An 18,338-nucleotide genomic window follows, 5' to 3' on the forward strand; every position below is an offset into this window, starting at 1 on the left:
GGACTCCAAAGATCTGCGGACGCAAGCAGAAGTACCTTGAAGTCTACTGGAATCAGCAGCACGCACTAACCCCAAGGCTGATAGCTCGTACCTGGATCTGCACACGAAAGCATGTGCAGGAAAGGGCATGAGTACACTACAATGGTACCTAGTAAGTGCCAAGCCTAACCTCGATCGAGTAGTGACGAGGTCGGGTCAAGGACCTATCGGAGTAAATATAATAAATTAAACAGTAAAAGATATAAGTAAAGTTTACGGTAACACAGTTAAAGAAATTCTCGAAAATATAACAGTTAAGGGAGCTCTCGGCTCAAAACAAGGTAGACACAATGGGGAATCTCCCGGGATAACGTCCCGTAGATCCGAATGAATATGCAGTACAAGGGAATCTCCCGGAATACGTCCGTAGTCCCAAAGTAAATATGCAGTGCTGGGGGATCTCCCGGAATACATCCATAGTCCCAAAGTAAATATGCAGTGCTGAGGGATCTCCCGGAATACGTCCGTAGTCCCAAAATAAATATGCAAGACATGGGGATCTCCCGGAATACGTCTGTATTCCCAATTTAAATATGCAACGCAAGATGAAATGGCAGGTATGGCTTCGGGTTATACAGTTTATACTGAACACAGATAAGAAAAATAGGGACTTAACTAAGCATGGCGCAAAAATGTCAAATAGGCAGTTAAAACACGTAAGCATGCTTCTCTAGTCTAAGTTTAACAATTAAACGTATTATTGCAATTTAATAAGGAAAAAACAGTTTATGATTTAGAAAGGAAAAAAAACGGGATTTTTTTTGTTGCAATAATAGCCCGTGTACGTACTCGTCACCTCACGTACACGGCGCTCACACATCAATTAATATCAAACATCCTAAGGGGAAAGTCCCCAACTCAAGGTTAGGCAATCCACTTACCTCGAACCACTCAAATCAACTCGATATCACGTTCTTGCCACGAGTATCCGACCCCAAATGGGACGAATCTATTCAAATTAATTGCATAATGTAAATATAACTACAAGTAACAAATTTAACTAATTAATTCGAAGCTAAAGCGTAAAATTAGAAAAAATGCCCAAAAGGTCTCCTCGGGCCCATGTCTCGGAATCGGGTAAAAATTATAAATTTTGAACACACATTCACTCACGAGTCTAACCATATCAAATTTACTAAAATCCGACACCAAATGGTCCTCTAAATCCACAAATCAAACTTCCAAATCCCTAGCCTCCAACTTCCAATTTCCACCTTAAATACACACTAACTGGGTGGGAAAATACATGCAAAGCAAGATTATTGATAAAAAATAATCACAAGGGACTTACCTTAAGAAATGCCTCGAAAATGCTCTCAATAATCGTCCTAAACCGAGTTTGCAAAGTCAAAGATGACAAAAATCGCGAAGCCCTTCGGTTTTAACCACTGCCCAGGTATTTCCGCACCTGCGGAACCTGGGCTCGCACCTGCGGGTGCGCTTGTGCGGAAAAAGTGCGCATCTGCACAATTCACTTTCCCCCTCTGCCTTCGCACCTGCGATGAAAGGGCCGCACCTGCACGTGCGCGCCTGCGAAAATCCCCTCCGCTTTTGCGTAACTTGTGCACTTGCGAACAGTCTTGCGCATTTGCGGGCGTCGCAGATGAAGCCTTTTCCCACGCACCTGCGACCCCTGACCAATCCACCCAACTCCGCTTCTGCGCCAATTTTCTCGCACCTGCGGGCAGCCTTGCGCAGGTGCGATTACAGCAGAACCAGCAAAAGCACCAGATTTTTCCTAAGTCCAAATTCATTATGTTAAGCATCCGAAACACACCCGAGGCCCACAGTACCTCAACCAAGCCTACCAACCAATCTTATAACACCATACGAACTTAGTCGAGCCTTCAAACCACATCGAACAACACCAAAATCATGAATTAAGCACAGATTCAAGCCTAAGAATTTAAAATTTTCTAAATTCTACAAACGACGCCGAACCACATCAAATCTAGTCCGAATGACCTCAAATTTTACACACATGTCACAAATGACACTACGAACCTACAGCCACCTTCAGAATTCCATTCCGAACTCGATATCAAAATTTCCACTATCGGCCGAAATCGCCGAAAAACTAACTTTCGCCAATTCAAGCCTAAATCTACTACAGACCTCCAAAACACAATCTGGACGTGCTCCTAACCCCAAAATCACTCAACGGAGCTAACAGAGTCGACGGAATTCCATTCTGGATCCGTCTTCACACAGTTCCGACTACAGTCCAAACTCTAAGGCTTAAACTCACAACTAGGGACTAAGTGTCCCAAAACTCTCTGAATTCCATAACCAATCACTCCGGCAGTCTCAATAGCATAAACAAACGTGGGGAAAACAGTTATTAGGGGATCGGGACTCAAATTCTCAAAACGGTCGGCCGGGTAGTTACAACAATGGCTGCCAATTCTAAGTCATGAACAGGATAATTCTTCTCGTGAACTTTCAACTGCCGTGATGCATATGCAATTACCTTGCCATCTTGCATTAATACTGCCCCAAGCCCAATGTGAGATGTGTCACAATACACAATATACGATCCTGAACCTGTGGGTAATACTAACACTGGCGCCGTAGTCAAAGCGGTCTTGATCTTCTGAAAGCTCAACTCACACTCGTATGACCATCCGAATGGGACACCTTTCTGGGTCAATCTGGTCAATGGGCTTGCTATAGATGAAAACCCTTCCACGGACCGACGATAATAACCTGCTAATCCCAGGAAACTCCGGATCTTTGTAACTGAATTAGGTCTAGGCCAGTTCTGAACAACCTCAATCTTCTTAGGATCCACCTTTATGCCTTCTGCCAATACAACATGCCCCAAAAAGGCAACTGAGTCTAATCAAAACTCACATTTTGAAAACTTGGCATATAACTAATTATTCTTCAAGGTGTGAAGCATACTTCGAAGATGCTGCTCATGTTCCACTTGACTGCTGGAGTAAATCAAGATATCATCAATGAATACAACCACAAAAGAATCCAAATAAGGCTTGAACACCCGATTCATCAAATCCATAAATGTTTCTAGGGCATTTGTCAACCCAAATGACATCACTAGGAATTCGTAATGCCCATACCGAGTTCGAAAAGTTGTTTTGGACATCAGATGCCCTAATCTTCAACTGATGGTAACCATACCTCAAATCGATCTTCGAAAATACCTTGGCACCCTGAAGCTGATCAAATAAGTCATCAATTCTTGGCACCGAATATTTGTTTTTGATAGTGGCTTTGTTCAACTGCCGATAATCTATACATATCCGCATAGAGCCATCTTTCTTCTTTACAAATAATACTGGTGCACCCTAGGGTGAGACACTGAGTCTAATGAATCCCTGATCAAGCAGGTCTTGTAACTGCTCTTTCAATTCTTTCAACTCCGACGGGGCCATACGGTATGTTGGAATAGAAATGGGCTAAGTGCCCGGAGCCAAATCAATACAGAAGTCAATATCTCTGTCGGGTGGCATCCCCGGTAAATCTACAGGAAATACTTCTGAAAATTCATGAACAACTGGTACTGAATCCATAGAAGGAGCATCCGCACTGGGATCGCGAATATAAGCCAAATAGGCTAGATACCCTTTCTCTACCATACGCCGAGCTTTCATATAAGAAATAACCCTGCTGGCAGAATGACCAGGAGTTCCTTTCCACTCTAACCGAGGTAACTCTGGCATAGCTAGGGTCACTCTCTTGGCATGACAATCCAATATAGCATGATAAGGAGATAGCCAATCCATACCCAAGATGACATCAAAATCTACCATATCAAGAAGTAGAAGATCCACACTAGTCTCAAGATTACCAATAGTAACCACACACGAACGATAGACATGATCTACTATAACAGAGTCTCCCACCGGTGTAGATACATACACAGAAGCACTCAGAGAATCACAAGGCACAACCAAATATGAAGCAAAATAGGAGGACACATATAAATAAGTAGATCCTGAATCAAATAGAACAGAAGCATCTCTATGGCAAACTGGAATAATACATGTGATCACAGCATCAGATGACTCGGCCTTAGGCCTAGCTAGAAAAGCATAAAATCGGGGCTGGCCCCCACCACTCTGAACTGCGTCCCTGGGACGGCCTCTAACTGGCTGGCCTCCACCTCTAACGGTCTGACCTCTACCTCTAATGGCCTGACCTCCACCTCTAATGGCCTGACCTCCACCTCTAGCTGCCTGACCCCTACCTCTAGCTGGTTGAGCAGGTGATGAAGCAACCAGTGCCGATATGATGGCACGAGAATCTTGCCGAGATCTGTTACTCGCCAATCTAGGGAAATACCTCCTGATGTGACCAATGTTTTCACACTCATAACACCCATCCTGATGTCATGGCTGCTGAAGCTGAAGCTGACCCAAATGGGCCGGATAATCGTTGTAGTAACTCTGGAGTGGTGATGCATTGATAGGAGCTGAATGTGCACTGAATATTGGCTTCCCAGAGTAAGGCATAATAGGACCGTGACTCCCTGAAGCACCGGGCGATGCATGAAGTGCTGAATGAAATGGTCTGGGAGGATGACCCCTACCAAAATTACCCCTGCCTCCAGACGAGGCACCACTGAAACCACCGAACTGACGAGGCCTCTTATCATACCTCTTCCCTTTCTCTTGTGCAAGAACCATCTCGATCCTCCTCGCGAAATTAGCAGCCGCCTGAAAAGAAATTTCACTTCCGGTCTCTTTGGTCATTTGAAGCCTGATAGGGTGAGTGAGTCCCTCAATAAACCTCATCACTCTCTCTCCCTAAGTAGGTAGTAAAAGGAGAGCATGACGAGCCAAATCCACAAAACAAAACTCATACTGAGAAACAGTCATACTGCCCTGCTGTAGACACTCAAATTGCTTGCGGAATTCCTCTCTCAGTGTGATAGGGAGGAACTTTTCCAGAAATAGCTGAGAGAACTGCTCCCATGTAAGTGTAGGCGATCCGACTGGTCGGGTCAATGTATAATCTCTCCACCACCTCTTGGCGGAACCCGTCATCTGAAATACAGCAAAATCAACCACATTGGTCTCAACTATACCCATGTTCCGCAACACCTCATGGCAACGTTCAAGATAATCTTGTGGGTCCTCAGAAGGTGTACCACTGAAGTGAACTGGAAAGAGCTTGATAAACTTATCCAGTCTCAATAAGGCCTTAAAAGACATGGCGGGCCTATCACCAATATGTGCCGCAACAACTGGCTGAACTACCCCAACTAGGGGGCTGTTGGAGCCTGATTCTAGGGAGCAATCTGCTCCAAAACGGGAGTAGTGGGAGTTTGTGCTCCTCCCCCAACCTGTGAGATGGCTGGTGCCATTGGAAATGTACCATTCTTGGACACGCCCTCCATAAGACTTACCAAACGGACTAGAGCGTCCTGAAGTACTGGAGTGGATATGAATCCTTCCGGGACCTGAATTGGTCCAACTGGTACATTCTTAACTGGAACCTCCTCCAGAAGGTTCACCTGAGGTTCTACAACAGGTGCAACTGCTCGAGCTCCAGACTGAGATCTACCTTGGCTTCTGCCTCGGCCTCTAGCACGAACTCAACCTCGAACTCTACCCCTGGCCATAGTTGCCACCGGGGGGTTCTGGTCCTTGTCCATCGGTAGAGGTATTTCGTATTCTCACCATCTGCGAGAGAATAAGAGTAGAATGGTTCAATCATCGATGATAGAATAAATTCGCACGACAAAATAAGAAAGAAGTGATATTGTTCCTAAACTTCATAGCCTCTGCGAGATAAGTACAGACGTCTCCGTACCGATCCTTAAGACTCTACTAATCTTGCTCATGACTCGTGAGACCTATGTAACCTAGTGCTCTGATACCAACTGTCACGACCCGAAATTCCCACCTTCAGACTGTGATGACGCCTAACATTTCACTTGCTAGGTAAGCCAATGTTAGAATAATATTATCCATTTTTAAAACAATTTTTGAATTTGTTAATAACAAAGAACAAATGCTGAAGTAAAGTCTAAAATATAGTGAATAATCCAAAAAAAAACAACGGTGTCTAAATACCTCCCATAATTTGGAGTAACAGGTGCACGAGCTTCTAGAATAAATACAAATAAAGGTCTGAATAAAATAAAGTTGTCTGAAAACAAATACACAACTAAAGTAAAGTAGATGGAGACTTCAGAACTGCGAACGCCATGCAGTTATACCGCAAGTCTCCTCTGAGTAGCTAAAATCCGAGCAAGTCTATGGTACGCCGCTGGGACCAACTCCAAAATCTTCACAAGAAGTGCAGAGTGTAGTATTAGTACAACCGACCCCATGTACTGGTAAGTTCCGAGCCTAACCTCGATGAAGTAGTGACGAGGCTAAGGCGGGTCACTTACATTACCTGTATGCAATATTAGTAACAACAACAATAGTAGAAATAAATCAGGTAACTCGTTTATAATAATTGAAGCCAACCCAGCAATCATAACCAATTATCATTTCTATCAATTTTGTTGCAGCGTGCAACCCGCTCTCACAATATATTCACATATAATTCTGTTACAGCGTGCAACCCGCTCTCACAGTATATTCATATTCAGTTCTGTTGCGGCGTGCAACCCGCTCCTCCAATATATTCATTTTAATCAAGTCTGTTGCGGCGTGCAACCCGATCCCCCAATATATATATGTATGTCGACTTTTTAATAAGTCTGTTGCGGAGTGCAACCCGATCCTCCAATATGGACTTTTAATAAGTCTGTTGCGGTATGCAACCCGATTCTTCAATATATTCATTACAATCAATCCTGTTGCAGCGTGCAACTTGCTCCTCCAACATATTCATTTACCAAATCTTATAGAAGAATTTTCCCAATAAATGCAATAATTAATATAAAATTATAAGACAACAAGCATACACTAATTATGATTTAATTACGAACAAACAAAGACAAATAGCAAATTATTATAGAAATCAGAGAGAAAATATACACTTTAATATTTAATATGCTAAATGTCAAATAATAATTAAGGCACATAATTCAAATAGCATGTAACAATTAATGCAGAAATTCAAGAATTAATACTTGACAAAGAATAGGAGAGAAACAAATATTATAGCAATTAATTCATAATTTAAAATAATTTATAATTTTTCAAGTAAATACGCAAATAATTAATTTGACGACGTATAGACACTCGTCACCTCGCCTATACGTCGTTCACATGCATTTCATATAACAAATAATTTAAGGGTTCTATTCCCTCAAGTCAAGATTAACCACGACACTTGCCTCGCTTTGCAAATTCCAGTCAATTAATCAACCACGGCTTTTCCTTTTAAATTTGTCTCTGAAAGCTTCAAATCTATTCACAATCAATTCAATATACTCAATACGAATCATAGAAATTAATTCCATATGAATTTACTAATTTTCTGGATAAAATCCAAAATTCATTAAAATATTCGGCAGTGGGACCCACGTCCCAAATCTCGGAAAAACTTACGAAATCCGAACACTCATTCCGAGACGAGTCCAACCATACAAAATCTATCCAATTCCGATATCAAATGGACCTTCAAATCTTAAATTTTTGTTTTTGGAAGAATTTATAAAAATCTAATTTTTCTTCCATAAATTCACGGATTCATAATATAAATGAGTATGAAATCATGAAATATAATCAATATAGGATAAGGAACACTTGCCCCAATATTTTCCCGTGAAAATCACCCAAAAATCGCCTCTTGAGGTTTAGGGTTCGAAAAATTGAAGAATGAATAAAAAATCCCGTCTAAATCACTTTTACTCAGCTGTAGGTAATGTGAAGGAACACTCGCAATTGCGATGCCCTTCACAATCCCACTTACTTCGCAAATGCGAGGAAAGTGTCGCATTTGCGACCATTGAATGTTCGCATTTTCGAACCTGCCCTTCCCAGACTCCCATCGCAATTGCGAAGAAAATCTCGCAATTGCGAGAACATGCTGGCCCATGCCTTCTTCGCAATTGCGATAGATTCCTCGCAATTGCCAGGCCTGTTTATTTCGCATTTGCGAAGCCTGATCTCGCAATTGCGAGATCAGAGGCCTGCAACAGGTTCAGTTATACCAACAAAATTTTCCAGGTCCAAAACATCCCGTGGCCTATCCGAAACTCACCCGAGCCCTCGGGGCTCCAAATTGAACATGACCACAAGTCTAAAAATATCATACGGACTTGCTCGCGCGATCAAATCGCCAAAATAACACCTAGAACTAAGAATTTAGTACAAATCAAATGAAATTCTCAAGAATACTTAAAATTCATATCTTCTCAACTAGACGCCCGAATCACGTTAAATCAACTTCGATTTCTACCAAATTTCTCATATATGACTTATATATTATATTAAACCTGTACCGGACTCCGGAACTAAAATACAGGCCCAATACCAACGAGATCAAACATTAATCAATTTCTTTAAATCCATAGAATTTCAATCTTACAATTTTCATCAAAAAATCATTTCTCGAGCTAGGGACCTCGGAATTCGATTCCGGGCATACGCCCAAGTCCCATATTTTACTACAGACCTTCCGGGAACGTCGGAACACGGATCCGAGTCTGTTTACTCAAAACGTTGACCAAAGTCAACTAAAAATAAATTTTAAATTCCAAAAATTATTACTTCATAAATTTTCACATAAAGGCTTTTCGGATTTACGCCCGGCCTAGGCACGCAAATCAAGGTAAGTGAAAAATAAGGTTTTTAAGGCTAACATGCCCGGAATAGAGTCTTAATTCACAAGATGACCCTTTGGGTCAGCACATATCATCATAGTAATTGACAAGTTATATATTGTGCTTTGATACTAGACACCTATGGCCCTAGGGCGATAGTTGAAAGGATATTGGGTGCGATTAAATACTTGTAGAATTAGTGATTGATCAAGATGGAATATGTCAACTCTTGGTAATGAGTTTAAGTTCCATGTTGTCATAAATTATAACCGACCAAATTAAGACCTTGGCCAGGGCGATTGAATGAAAGAAGAAAAGAATTTCTTAGGTCATTCAATGGTCGATTATTTTTTACATGAACACATAGTCGGCCGCCTATTAGGATTTGACAGTTGAACCATATCCTAGGGTGACCTAGAGCTATAAGGACAGGAGGAATTAATACATTATTCTTCTACATGTTCTTGAGAGTAAATTATATACTTCATGCTATCCGGTCGTTAAGGAGTGTTGCTAGACGCCACCCTTGATTTGTATATTGATGTGATCAATTTACTACCGGTTTAGTATTGAACCTATGTGGTCGCACACTAACGAGTGTTCTGATATTTGCTAAAGGATTAATTACTTTATTATTTGATAATTGAATTAAAGAATTTAATTAGTCAAATAAATTTAGTTATTAGTCCAAATAAAATATTATTATATTCTTTGCTAGCATAAAGGATATAATTAATATTGTGGACAAGTTGAAGTTTTCTATTTTAAATAAGAAAATTAAATTATATCTCTTGGTTGTATATATATATATATATATATATTTGCACTTGGTAATTATAATTAATATTTTTAGAATTCAATTTAGAATTGAATTCCATAAATGAGTTACATGTCTTTATTTTAAAAGTATGACTAAGTTGTAGAATTCAATTTAAAATTGAATTCCATAATGAGTTACATGTTTTTATTTTAAAATGTTGACTAAGTTGTAGAATTAAATTTAGAATTGAATTCCATAAATGAGTTACATGTTTTTATTTTAAAAGTATGACTAAGTTGTAGAATTCAATTTAGAATTGAATTCCATAAATGATTTATATATTTTTATTTTAAAATATTGACTTAGTTATAGAATTCAATTTAGAATTGAATTCCATAAATGAGTTACATGTTTTTATTTTAAAAGTATGACTAAGTTGTAGAATTCAATTTAGAATTGAATTCCATAAATTAGTTACATGTTTTTTTTTAAAATTTACCATAAAGCATGTGATTTGTATTTTTCAATGGAAATTATGTGTATATATATATGTGTGAGTCCTAATTAAGAATTAGGGTGAAATATATCTTATACATATTGTAAAAACCAAGAGAGTTATTCTTGAGAAGAAAATTGCTTTGAGAAAGTAATAGTGCAATACAAAGCCAAGATAGAAAATACTAGTACAAGAAAATTATTTCTTGTTCTTCTACCTTTGAGTTGAGATTTTTGAGAAAATTTTCAACACAATATTTTCATTCAATTTGTTCGCGGGATTTCATTGATCAAAGTGTTGATAGCAAGGATCAGTCTCGGTGTGGATACGCATAGTGTCTTCGCACTATCGAAGAAATTTAAAACGAGACTCTCTTCACTAGGTACGTCTTAGATCCGATCTTTGACATGCAAAATAATTTTTAAACACAAAAAGATCTGCCTAGGATTGTTATTGTCTTCTGCTGCGTGTTATTAACACCTCTATGAAATCCTACAGTGGTATCAGAGCCGTGGTTTATTGTGTCTAAAATTTATTAATGAAATACTTTAAGATTATATTTGAAGAGTTCAAACCTGTCACGACCCGAAATTTTCCACCGACGGGACCGTGATGGCGCCTAACATTTCACTTGCCAAGCAAGCCAATGTTAGAGAATCATTAAACCAATTCCTTATTTCCATTCAGTATATAACAATAATTTACTAAGATGAAATATAATAAGTGCGGAATATCATAAAATTGTATTAATTACTACCACCCGGATCTGGAGTCACAAATCACGAGCATTCTAGAATTTGCTACAAGTAATAGTCAGAAAGAAATACAACTGTCTGAATGAAAGAAAAAGTAGAACAGAAAAGATAGACGGAGACTTCAAGGTCTGTGAATGCCGACAGATCTACCTTGAGTCTCCGGACAGCGGACCAATAGCAAAATCTCGATCAACCCGAACCGGTATCAAAATCTGCACAGAAAGTGCAGAGTGCAGCATCAGTACAACCGACCCCATGTACTGGTAAGTGTCGAGCCTAACCTCGACGAAGTAGTGACGAGGCTAAGGCATGGCACCTACAAATCAACTTGTACAATTTAACAATGTATATACAAATAACAGAAATGAAGAACTAAACAGGAAATGTCGAGAGGAGAGCATACTGAGAGCAATACAAGATAAAGAACTACAATCGAATGATCACGGAGCAGTCAATATACCATGAATCAACAGGAATAGTGAATACAATAAGGAAAAATGCACGGCATCACCGTTCGTGCTTTTACTCTCAATCTTACCATAAAATCAATAGAAACGGCACGACATCACCCTTCGTGCATTAACTCTCATATCATGGCACGGCATCACCCTTCGTGCTTTTACACTCACAATATGGAACGGCATCACCCTTCATGCTTTTACACTCACAATATGGCACGGCATCACCCTTCGTGCATTAACACTCACAATATGGCACGACATCACCCTTCGTGCATTAACTCTCATATCATGGCATGACATCACCCTTCGTGCATTAACACTCTCCCTTACCTTAATGCAATGCATAAATAACAACAGGGAGATAGAATAACAAGTACAAACCTTACTTCAACATTTGGTTCCACAATATAAATCTCAACTTTTAAATAAATACTCGATTACCAACAGAAAATCCGTAAACATGATAATGATGATCAATTTAACAACACTAGTATAAACATGTGGCAATTAGGCATAGGAAGAGACAATATAAGAAAACGAAAGAAACATGAAAAAATAGGTAAATTGGCGGCGCATAAGTAATCGTCACCTCACATATACGCCGCTCACATAAATTTCACTTAACAAATAATCTAAGGTTCCTAATTCCCTCAAGTCAGGGTTAGACACAACACTTACCTCGCTTCGAAGGCCACTTAATTCTTAATCACAGCTTTTCCTTTGGAATTCACCTCCAAACCACTCGTATCTATTCAAAAATGACTCAATAATATCAAATATTGCTAAAGGAATCAATTATATTGCATAAATTAAATTTTTCCAAATTTTTCTCCAAAAGATCGAAAAACCGACCCCGGGCCCGCTTGGTCAAAACCCGAGGTTCGAACCAAAATCCATTTACCCATTCATCCCCGAGCCCGAATATATAATTGATTTTGGAATCCGACCTCAAATTGAGGTCTAAATCTCCAAAATCCCTAGTTTCTACCCTAACCCCTAATTCTACCATGAAAACTCTAGATTTTAGGTTGGAAATTCAAGAAATGTAATGGGTAATTGAAAGAAAAAGGTTTAGAATCACTTACCAACACTTTGGGGAAGAAATGACTCTTGAAAAATCGCCTCTCACCGTTTGGTTTTTGAGAAAAATGAATTTTTTGGCTAAAATCCCATATTTGGGTTCTGTTAAGTGCTGGGCGACAGTGTTCATAGCGTTCGCGAGATCACTGTCGCATTCGCGAAGAGTATGGGCTGCCAAGCCTTCGCGTTCACGAGACAGTGCTCGCGTTCACGTAGGCTACCCTTTTCTGGTCTTCGCGTTCGCGAGTCATTGTTCGCGTTCGCGATGAAGAAAAAGTTGTCTGCCCCTCCCCAGTGCCTAACACTACGCGTTCGCGATAGGCTTGTCGCATTCGCGAAGGGTAACGCCCCCATCGCTTCGCGTTCGTGAAGAAGAAATCCCTGCCTCATCAGTTTACTCTTCGCGTTCACGAGAGGACCTTCACGAACGCGAAGAAGGATATGCCAGACACCAGAATCTGTAGAAAACCAGATTTTTCCCAAGTCCAAAACACCCTGTGACCTATCCGAAACTCACCGAGTCCTCGGGGCTCCAAACCAAACATGCACACAAGTCTAAAAACATCATACGGACCTGCTCGCATGATCAAATCGCCAAAATAATACCTAGAACTCCGAATTTAGCATCAAATCGAATGAAATTCTCAAGAACACTTTAAAATTACTATTTTCTCAACCGAAGGTCCGAATCACGTCAAATCAACTTCATTTCTCACCAAATGTCTCATAAAGGTCTTAAATATCATAATGAACATGTACCGAGCTCCAGAACCAAAATACAGACCCGATACTAACAATGCCAAACATCAATCAATTCTTAAAAATAATTAATTTTCATACTTTTAATTTTCATCAAAAATTCATAACTCAAGCTAGGGACCTCCGAATTCAATTCCGGGCATACGCCCAGGTCCCATAATTCGATACAGACCTACCAGGACTGGCAATGCACGGATCCGATCCCGTTACCAAAAATGTTGACCGAAGTCAACTAAAATTAACTTTTAAGGCAAAAATTCTTATTTTTATTAGTTTTCAACATAAAAGCTGTCCGGACTGCGCACACAAATTGAGGAGGGTAAAAATGAGATTTTTAAGGCTTAAGAGCGCATATTCGAGTTCTAAAACATAAGATGACCTTTTGGGTCATCACAAAACCATAATACATATGTCTTGTGCAATAGTCAAATTGTTTGAATGCATATGGATTGATATTATTTTATTGTGAATAAAATATGTATTCATATAAGTTAAACTATTGAGATAGTTCGTAACTTGAATTTGAAATTTCGTACAAGATATGACGGTAATCTATAATAGGTTATTAGATTATATAATTATTTTAATTGTTATTAATTTATGAGATATAAATTAATAATAATTTTCTAGCATGAATTATTTTATGTGACATATAAGATAAACATGTTAGAAGATCGATGTTAAATTTCATTTTTATGTCACGTGTTTGTTCATTACATAATTTTGAATTATTTATTACATGTGATGTAAATTAATTTAGGACTAAGTATTTAGACAACTTGAACTAAATTCACATGCTATAAAAGATTTGATCTTTATGTTATTAAATGTTTTTAGTAACAATTCCCTCTTACTAAAATTTGAGTTCTTAAATAATAAAATATAAGATATTATATTGTAAAGCTATCCATCAAAATAAATAATTTTATTTATTTCTTGTTTATAAGGAGCAGCTTGACAACTAGGAGACTTATAGTTCGAGAATATATTAAAATCATTTATTGCATTAGATATACGGATTGGAAGAATTATTTAATTTTACACTAGACGCCTAGACTACCCGGGGGAGTATAAAATTTAATAAGTTCTTTGCTTTCATGATGGTTGAACTCAACTATGCCAAAAGGATCGACCTGACTACCAGGGAACTATATGACATAGAGCTATTTAAGGATATTGTATGGGGATACAATTGGTAAAAGTACCTACCTTTAAAATATACGTGAGAAACGACTTGACATCCAAGGGGCTCATACATATTGTTAAAGGATTTCTTTACTCCACTAAAAGAAATAGAGATTTCTTAAACTATAATGAGGGTAAATAGTTTAAAATAATTAGTGAAAATATCATTAGATAAAAGTTCATGTCTTTATGATATATATGTAAATATGTTCTTATATTATTGCCTTTTCTTTTCCATATTTTAGATTTCTCAATATGTCTGTTATATCACTGCGTGGAATACTTGAGGCCAACAAAGTGGTAGGATCAAACTTTGATGATTGGTACAGAAATTTGAGAATTGTTCTCATGCATGAAAAGCTTATTGATGTGATCGATAAACCCTCTAAGGAAGTCCCAAATAAGGATGACGATGATGCCACAAAGATTTATCAGAAATACTTGGAAGAATGTCTTACTACCAAATGCATCATTCTCGCTTCTATGAGTTCTGAGCTCCAGAGGAAACATCAGGATATGGATCCAACTGCAATCATTGAACATCTTAGGAAGATGTTTGGTACACAAAGCAGGACAGCTAGATACCAGCTATCTAAGAGTTTATTTGGATCCAAATTGACTGGAAACTCTCCAGTTGGACCCTATGTCAATCATATGATTGATCTTATTGAAGAACTTGAGAAGTTGGGGTGAAAACTGGGTAAAGAGCTTTCTCAAGATTTGATCTTGCAGTCACTCTCTGAATTCTTTTCACAATTTATTATTAATTTCAATATGCATAAAATGGATTGTGATCTTCATGATATGCTTTAAATGCTAATTGATTATGATAATCAACTTGCATCTGAGAAGAAGAAAGGAACTGTCATGTTGGTTGGAAACTCTTCTAAGAAGAAGGGTAAGGGTAAAAATAAATCCAAAAAGAAGCCTATTGCGCTTAAGGGTGGTGTGACCAAACCCAAAGGCAAAAGAGGCAAAGTTGACCAATCCGATGCTGGATGTTTCCATTGTAAGAAAATAGGACATTGTAAGAGAAATTGTCAAGAGTATCTTGCAACTCTAAATGACAAGAAACAAGGTAAGACTCAAATGAAAAATATTTTCAAAGTTTCTTTAACTACTACTGATGCTTCATTGTGGGTATTAGATACTGGAAGTGGTTATAACATCTGCAATATGTTGCAGGGGTTCCAAATAAGTAGAAGGTTGAAGAAGGGAGAAATTAATCTACAAGTTGGAAATGGTGCAAAAGTTGCGGCCGTAGCTGTAGGATCAATTTCTTTAATAATGCCTACGGGCAAAGTACTTATGTTGGATGATTGTTATTACGTTCCTAAATATGTTTCGAACATAATTTCAGCTTCTATGTTAGACAAACGTGGTTTTCGCATTATTATAAACAATGGTATTTGCTCTATTTATTATGGTGATAATTTATATGTGAATGGCTATCTCCAACATGATGTTTATGTCTTACCAAATGTGAATGCTAATTCGATTATGCATGTTTCAAATCTTAAGAGGAAAAGAGATGATCAAGTAAATCATACATACCTTTGGCATTGTAGACTTGGTCATATAGGATAGAAAAGAATTAACAAGTTGTACAAGGAAGAGTACCTTGACAAGTATAATTTTGAATCATATCCAACTTGTGAATCTTGTCTCAAAGGAAAAATGACCAAATCTCCATTTACTAGACGTGGAGAAAGAGCTACTGAATTATTGGGACTAATTCATACAGATGCTTGTGGGCCCATGAAAATTCAAGCTAGAGGTGGATATTCTTACTTCATCACCTTCACTGATGATATGTCAAGATATGGATTTGTGTATCTTATGAAACACAAATCTGAATCTTTTGAAATGTTCAAAAGGTTCCTTAGTGAAGTTGAGAAACATACTGGTAAAAGTATTAAAGTACTAAGGTCTGATAGAGGTGGAAAATATCTTAGTGAAAATTTTACTAGGTATCTCAAAGAGAATGGGATTCTCTCACAGTGGACACCTCCAGGAACACCACAACACAATGGTGTGTCTGGAAGGAGAAATCGAACCTTATTAGATATGGTGAGATCTATGATGGGGTTCACTGATCTTCCAATAAATTTATGGGGATATGCTTTGGAAGCAACAACATACTTACTTAATAAAGTTCCCACTAAGCAGTTTCTACAACACCATATGAGATATGGAAAGGACGTAAGCCTAATCTTAAGCATATTAAAGTTTGGGGTTGTCTAGCTTATGTTAAGAGACTTCAATCTGATAAACTTAACTCAAGATCTGATAAGTGTAGATTCATTGGGTATCCCAAAGAAACAATGGGATATTTCTTTTATCACCCTTCTGACTATAAAGTGTTTGTGGCTAGAGGAGCAACCTTTTTGGAAAGGGAATTTCTTTTGGAAGGAAATTATAGTGGAGAAATAAAACTTGATGAAGTTTAAGAAACTAATAAATCAACACAAAATCAAGATCATGAGACACAAGTTGAAGAACCTTTATTGGATGTTTTGAAGTTGACAAGGAAGTTGCCATCTTCAACGGTTGAAGTTCAAGAACTAAATGTAGTTTAAGAACAGGTAAATGAACCAGTTCTAAACCAAATTGAACAACAACTAAATCCATCACAATGTGAACAAGTTGTACAAGTACATCTTAGAAGGTCTACACGAGAACGTCATGTACCAACTAGATTAAATCTAATGGTACCAGATGATGTATCAAATGAGGTTGATCATAATGATGATGACTCTAAGACCTATGAAGAGGCTATGCAAAGTTCTGATTATGAGAAATGTCAAAAGGCCATGGAATCCAAAATGGAATCCATGAAGGAAAATAAAGTATGGACTTTAGTTGAACCTTCAAAGGATATAAAACCTATATGTTGTAAATAGGTTTTTAAGAAAAAGATTGGAGCAGATGGAAGGGTGGAGACCTACAAAGCCCGTCTTGTTGCCAAGGGATATCGTCAGAAAGAAGGAGTCGACTATGACGGGACTTTCTCTCCCGTGGCAATGCTCAAATCAATTCGGATTTTGCTTGCTGTAGCAGCCTACTATGATTATGAAATATGGCAAATGGATGTGAAAACAGCTTTCCTTAATGGTGAGCTAGAAGAGGATGTGTACATGACACAACCTGAAGGTTTCACATCCCCGTCTGATCATAATAAAATTTGTAAGCTACAAAGATCCATTTATGGACTAAATCAAGCTTCTCGAAGTTGGAATATTCGCTTTAACAAGACAAGTGAAAAGTTCAATTTTGTTAAATGCGAAGAAGAACCTTGTGTGTACAAAAAGGTTAGTGGGAGCACAATTATATTCTTAATACTTTATGTTGATGATATATTGCTTATAGGAAATGATATACCGGCATTGCAAAGTACCAAGATTTGGCTATCTAAACAGTTATCCATGAAAGACTTGGGAGAAGCAACTTATATATTGGGAATAAAGATCTATAGAGAAAGATCTAGGAAGCTGCTTGGGCTTTCCCAGTCCTTGTACATTGATAGCATCTTAAAGAGGTATAACATGGATAATTCCAAAAGAGGCTATCTAATGATAGGCACTGGAATTACTCTCAGCAGGGAGGATTGTCCTAAAACATCTGAAGAGAGAGAACGCATGACCATGACATGTACACGTCCTGATGTGGCTTATGCACTAGGAGTGACTAGCCGATATCAGGCAAATCCTGGTGAGGAACATTGAAAGATGGTGAAGACCATTCTTAAGTACTTAAGAAGGACTAAAGACCAATTCCTTATTTATGGAGATTCTGAGTTGAAACTTGAAGGTTATACTGATGCAAGTTTCTCTTCATATAGAGATGATAGCAAATCTATTTCTGGTTATGTATTCACCTTAAATGGTGGGGCAATGAGTTGGAAAAGTTCCAAATAAGCTACAGTAGATGATTCAGTGACTAAAGCAGAATATATAGCAGCTAGTGAAGCTGCTAAGGAAGCTGTATGGATGAAAAAGTTCTTAAATGAACTTGGTGTGGTTCCTTTAATAGAAGGTGCAGTTCCATTATTGTGTGACAATACTGGAGCCATTGCTCAAGCAAAAGAACCAAGATCACACCAAAAATCCAA

General features: G+C 38.2%; 1 protein-coding gene across 1 annotated transcript; it reads left to right on the forward strand.

Moving 5' to 3' along the window:
- Nucleotides 1-14,482: 14,482 nt before the first annotated feature.
- Nucleotides 14,483-14,920, forward strand: LOC104098161 (uncharacterized). Its single transcript, XM_009604829.2, has one exon. It carries the CDS (start codon nucleotides 14,483-14,485, stop codon nucleotides 14,918-14,920), a length of 438 nt encoding a protein of 145 aa, XP_009603124.2.
- The last annotated feature ends 3,418 nt before the right edge of the window (nucleotides 14,921-18,338 follow it).

The sequence above is a fragment of the Nicotiana tomentosiformis genome, chromosome 3 (genome assembly GCF_000390325.3).
Source record: "Nicotiana tomentosiformis chromosome 3, ASM39032v3, whole genome shotgun sequence".
Taxonomy (NCBI): Eukaryota; Viridiplantae; Streptophyta; class Magnoliopsida; order Solanales; family Solanaceae; genus Nicotiana; species Nicotiana tomentosiformis.